Source organism: Propithecus coquereli, unplaced genomic scaffold (assembly GCF_000956105.1).
Source record: "Propithecus coquereli isolate 6110/MARCELLA unplaced genomic scaffold, Pcoq_1.0 Scaffold285, whole genome shotgun sequence".
NCBI lineage: Eukaryota > Metazoa > Chordata > Mammalia > Primates > Indriidae > Propithecus > Propithecus coquereli.
This window is the reverse complement of record NW_012148452.1, coordinates 2,318,208-2,322,944: the sequence shown is the minus strand read 5'-3', so window position 1 is coordinate 2,322,944 and position 4,737 is coordinate 2,318,208. Positions and strand designations below refer to the sequence as shown.

Genomic DNA, 4,737 nt, shown 5'->3' with positions numbered 1-4,737 from the left:
TAATGAGCTTGAATGATCCTGAAACACACCCCCTGCGACCACCACCCCCGTCCCTGGAAAAATTATCTTCTGTGGAACTGGTCCCTGGTGCCAAAAAGGTTGGGGACCGCTGATCTAAGAGAAATTATGCCCTTCAGCAAAAGAGGAAAGGTTAAAAACAAACAAAACCAGTAAGGTCTCTATCAGGGTACAAAAAAACAAAAAAAAGTAGAACGAGCAAACTAGAGCAAATGATTCTTCTGTGCCTCTTCCCTCCCTCACTGCTACCTAACATCGCATAGCCAAGGTAGGCAAACCGTATCAAGGAAGAGGTGTCCCTTGGCATCACTAAGGAACTGGGTGCAGACCTAGTATTAATATATAAGATGACCAGGAACTGGGGCAGGAATTACATTTTCCAAAAACTTCACTACTAAAACTAATAAGTCTGAACTAAAAACTATCATCTCTGAAGAAATCTTTTGGTCTTTCAAGTTTGTGATTTTAGAATGACTGGGATAGAAGCTGCCCATCACTTCTCATCACAAAACTAAAAACAAACTAACCGAATGTCTGATCTTGTCTACATTGCTAACTAGCCACAGGCAATATGAGGAGAAAAAGGGAGTTTCTGGTCCCACTTTTAATAAATAGCAGAGGCATATTTTTTCAAGTTCATTTTATTAACAAAAAGTGCAAACTACTTTGAACAAAAGTAAACTATGAATCACGGCATTCAGGCAAGATATTAGACATGGAAAAGTGAACAATATTCATTAAGTAAAATATAATAGATGAAATGTCTCTCAGATGTATATATAATTATTCATGCTTTTTCAATAGTCTCTTAGTCAACTTTCAGTGTAATTTTCACAGATATATAGCAGCTCAAACATAAATGCAGGAGCACAATGGCAAAGCTTGCCAATTATTCTGGGCTAATTATGAGTATGAAAGAAAACCTTATACCACCGTTTCACTTTGATGTAAGTCACTATGCAGTATGTATGAATCTTTAAACATATGGACATGGAAATCAATGTCCAACTAATGAAAATGAAGACGGTTTTAAAATATTCATTGCACTATAGTTATACAGTAAGAAGCAGAAAAAAATGAAATAATTTTAAATAACCTTACATGTGTCTACATGACGAGGAACATAACCAATCCACATTAACTTATTTAAAATTATATTTGCAAAAGTCACACAACAGAGAGATCATGTGCCATTAAAAAGTGTGCCAGTACTTGAACAAGTGGGAAAAGATAAATTTTAGTTTGTCAACATACTCCAAAAAGGAGATTCAGTCTAGTGTTAACTTCAGTTATTCACACAAAGTGTCTATGGGGCAGAATCTGTTCACAAATAATTGCTCTGTTCATTAATCTACAGACACTAATGAAACTATAAACTGTGATTAAAACTCTGACTATAAAGGTGGTCATTTAAACACAACTGAGTGTCTAGCCAACACAGAAGAGCACCGATGCTGAGCAGGTTACTGAGTGCATGCGCTGTTTGTAGGAACAATTTTTGGCAGTTAGTTTGCCTTCTGTTGTAGTAGACAAACTGCCTTTTGTAAATGTACAAATTTGCTAAATTAACTGAGGACTATATTGTTACTTCATTACATTACAAAGAACTCTTCCCACCCTATTAATTTTTCCCCCATGTACTACTGTCTTATACTAGAATTGTGCTACTTGCTAATAGTTTTCAAATTACTATTTCAGGTAGAGATAATGAAAAAATAAGACCAAATCTGATTATCTGACTGATGGCAAATTTGAGCACCAACTACAGCAAAATTCAGGATCAAGGTAGCCTGCAAGTCAATTCTCTCGATTTGGCAATTACCTTCCACTGTTTTCATCAGTATTGAAGCCGAGATCTTCAGGGCCTATTTGTTCACCATCAGGAAAACTGGAATGTGTATCTAAGGTAGAAAATAAAAAGATAAAACTTTTAAAATTTACTTTTTCAACAAATCCTTCTGACCAAGCCAAAAACTTTTAAAATTTAAAAGCATATAATATAACAAGAAGAATATTTTCCTTCCCAAGTCTTTAAATGATCTCTCAAATGTGTTATTTAAATGATAAAGATGTGCTGGGTTGTGAACAAATCTCTGACTTCAGATAATTTGTGATCTGGAGTCAGGTATAAGAAAACACAAAGGAAAAATAAAAGAGAAAAAAATGCATAAGAGACATCCACAATTAGAAGATGAAAGGCATTGCTTCCACTTTGTCCTCCCAGGGACACTGTGGGAGCAGCTGAAGAAGGGAACAAGAAATAATGATGCGGGAGGCCGAGGCGGGCGGATTGTTTAAGCTCAGGAGTTCAAAACCAGCCTGAGCAAGAGCGAGACCCCGTCTCTACTAAAAATAGAAAGAAATTAATTGGACAACTAAAAAATATATAGAAAAAAAATTAGCCGGGCATGGTGGCGCATGCCTGTAGTCCCAGCTACTTGGGAGGCTGAGGCAGGAGGATCGCTTGAGCCCAGGAGTCTGAGGTTGCTGTGAGCTAGGATGACGCCACGGCACTCTACCCCAGGCAACACAGTGAGACTCTTGTCTCAAAAAAAAAAAAAAAAAAAAAGAAAAAGAAATAATGATGTACACTCTCAAGACTTCAAGACACTGCAAATATAAAATACATTTCAAAGCCAATTAAATTGCACATGCAAAAACATCACTATAAAAATGCACCAGCACTCAAAATAATATGCCCAAAATTTGGATGCTTCTTTTAGAAGCAGAGGAAATTATTAAAGATGCCTTAATACTTACAGATTATCTAATGCTTGGCTCTGTTCTGAAAAAGATACCAGATCACCAGCGAAATATGTAAAACATAAAGCTAAAAATTAGCACAAGCCTGACAATTCCAGGAAATACTGCAGAGGGATACTCGGATTATGAAGTTCTCTGGGTAAGTTGAAATGCATACTTCTCTAACTTCACAGTATATCCTTTTATTGTTTAATCTGTGAATTTTAGAAAACTGCTTCATAGTGGAATGGTTATGGTATATCCATATGACAGAATATTAGGCTACCATAAAAAATGAAGTTTATGAAATTTTAAATAAAATACATTTAAGCGAAAAAAATCACAATACTATTTATAAAATACTTAGGTAAAAGAAATGCAAATAAAAACAGAAGAAAACAAGTAAAAATATTCACAGCAGGTTTCCCTCGATGAGTTTTTGATTAAGAATTTTTTGGGGGGTAGGAGGAAGTAAAAATTGATGATTCCAAGGCTGGGCATGGGAATCCCAACACTGTACTTAATCCCAGTGCTTTGGAAGGCCAAGTTGGGAGGATTGCTTGAGGCCAGGAGTTGGGAGACCAAACTGGGCAATATAGCAAGACCTCGTCTCTATAAAAAATAAAAATAAAAATTAAAAAAAGCCAGGCATGGTGGTGCATGCCTATAGTCCCAGCTACTTGGAGGCTGAGGCAGGAGGATCCCTTGAGCCTAGGAGATCAAGGTTTCAGTTAGCTATGATTGTGCCACTGTACTCAGCCTGGGGGGGTGACAGAGTGAAATTGTCTCTTAAAAAAAAATTAAAAATTTAAAAATTAAAAAAAGAATCAATGATTCTATAGTCTACATGCATTTCTAAAAAATCAGAAAAAGTCATAGTAGGCTAGAAAAATCTCGGGGTGGGGGGGGAATCAAACATCTGAAACTTCCCCAGGGGTTGGCAAACATTTTCTATAAAGCACAGATAGCAAATATTTAAGCACTGCAGGCCACAACTGGCCTCTGTTGAAAATTCTTTTTTGTTTTTTGCAACTGTTTACAATGAACATAAAAGCCATTCTTAGGTCACAGGCTATATATAGAAGCAGGTTGTGGACCCCTTCCCTATCCAATAATCAGCACTCTCTAGGTGCTAACCAAGCCAAACACTACCTACCAAATTTTGTCAGTACTCACCATATAGTTTACCAAAGAATGTTGTCTCACAAATGACAATAATTAAAAAAAGAAGCAGCAGCAGAAGAAGCAAAAGCAGCAGAGCGGAAGAATTAGCAAAACAACAACAAGAAAAAGAAGCAGCAGCGATGGTTTTATTAATCTGTGTAAAATGACATCATGTGTTGCACCTTCATCTGGGGGCTGTGCCATAAAAGAGTTGTTAAATCCACCCACGATGGTGTGCTCTTCCTGCTCCTCATTCTCAGTGTCACATTCGATGTCACTGTCGCTACTCATTCCTGGCAGGAAAGAAGAGAAGAATGTGTTTCTGAGAAGAAACCACTGTAAGTGAAAGAAAATGGATATATCCTTATCTATTAAACTGAGATTTCCATTGAATTTTACATCAAATGCCAAGAATTCAACCTAAACACTAAACAAAGATGAAACTAACCACATAAACCTCGATTCTCTTTAGCTATTAATATTTAGAGCAGTGGTTTTATTTTTGTTCTTGAAGTTAAAAATTGCCCTTTCTACAGTACCTGCAAGTTATAATTTAAAACCAGCATTAATTTCATTATGCTAAGAATATTTTTTCCAAATCAAACCTTTTTTTCTAGAGTCATAGAAGAGAAATAACTCTTTTAATCCTAGTTCAGTGTAGACATAGTAACAGTCTCTAGCCTAAAACATAAAATTACATAGACACACATAGTACATGTGTATCAAAAATTATGGCCATTCTAACAATAAATTACTTTCTCTCCTAGTTAGGCCTCTAATTTTTTATGTACATCAGTTGAATTTTAAAAGAAA

The 4,737-nt window shown here is 36.0% G+C and overlaps 1 protein-coding gene across 1 annotated transcript in view; it reads right to left on the bottom strand.

Moving 5' to 3' along the window:
- Positions 1–648: 648 nt before the first annotated feature.
- TRIM37 (tripartite motif containing 37) overlaps positions 649–4,737 on the bottom strand; it is a 135,445-nt gene continuing 131,356 nt past the window's right edge. The window contains exons 23-24 of the mRNA XM_012648450.1: positions 4,107–4,217; positions 649–1,919 (exon numbers count right to left, since the gene is read on the bottom strand). Coding sequence (XP_012503904.1) covers positions 1,837–1,919; positions 4,107–4,217 — 194 coding nt within the window. The 3' untranslated portion in view covers positions 649–1,836. The remainder of the gene's footprint in view (positions 1,920–4,106; positions 4,218–4,737) is intronic.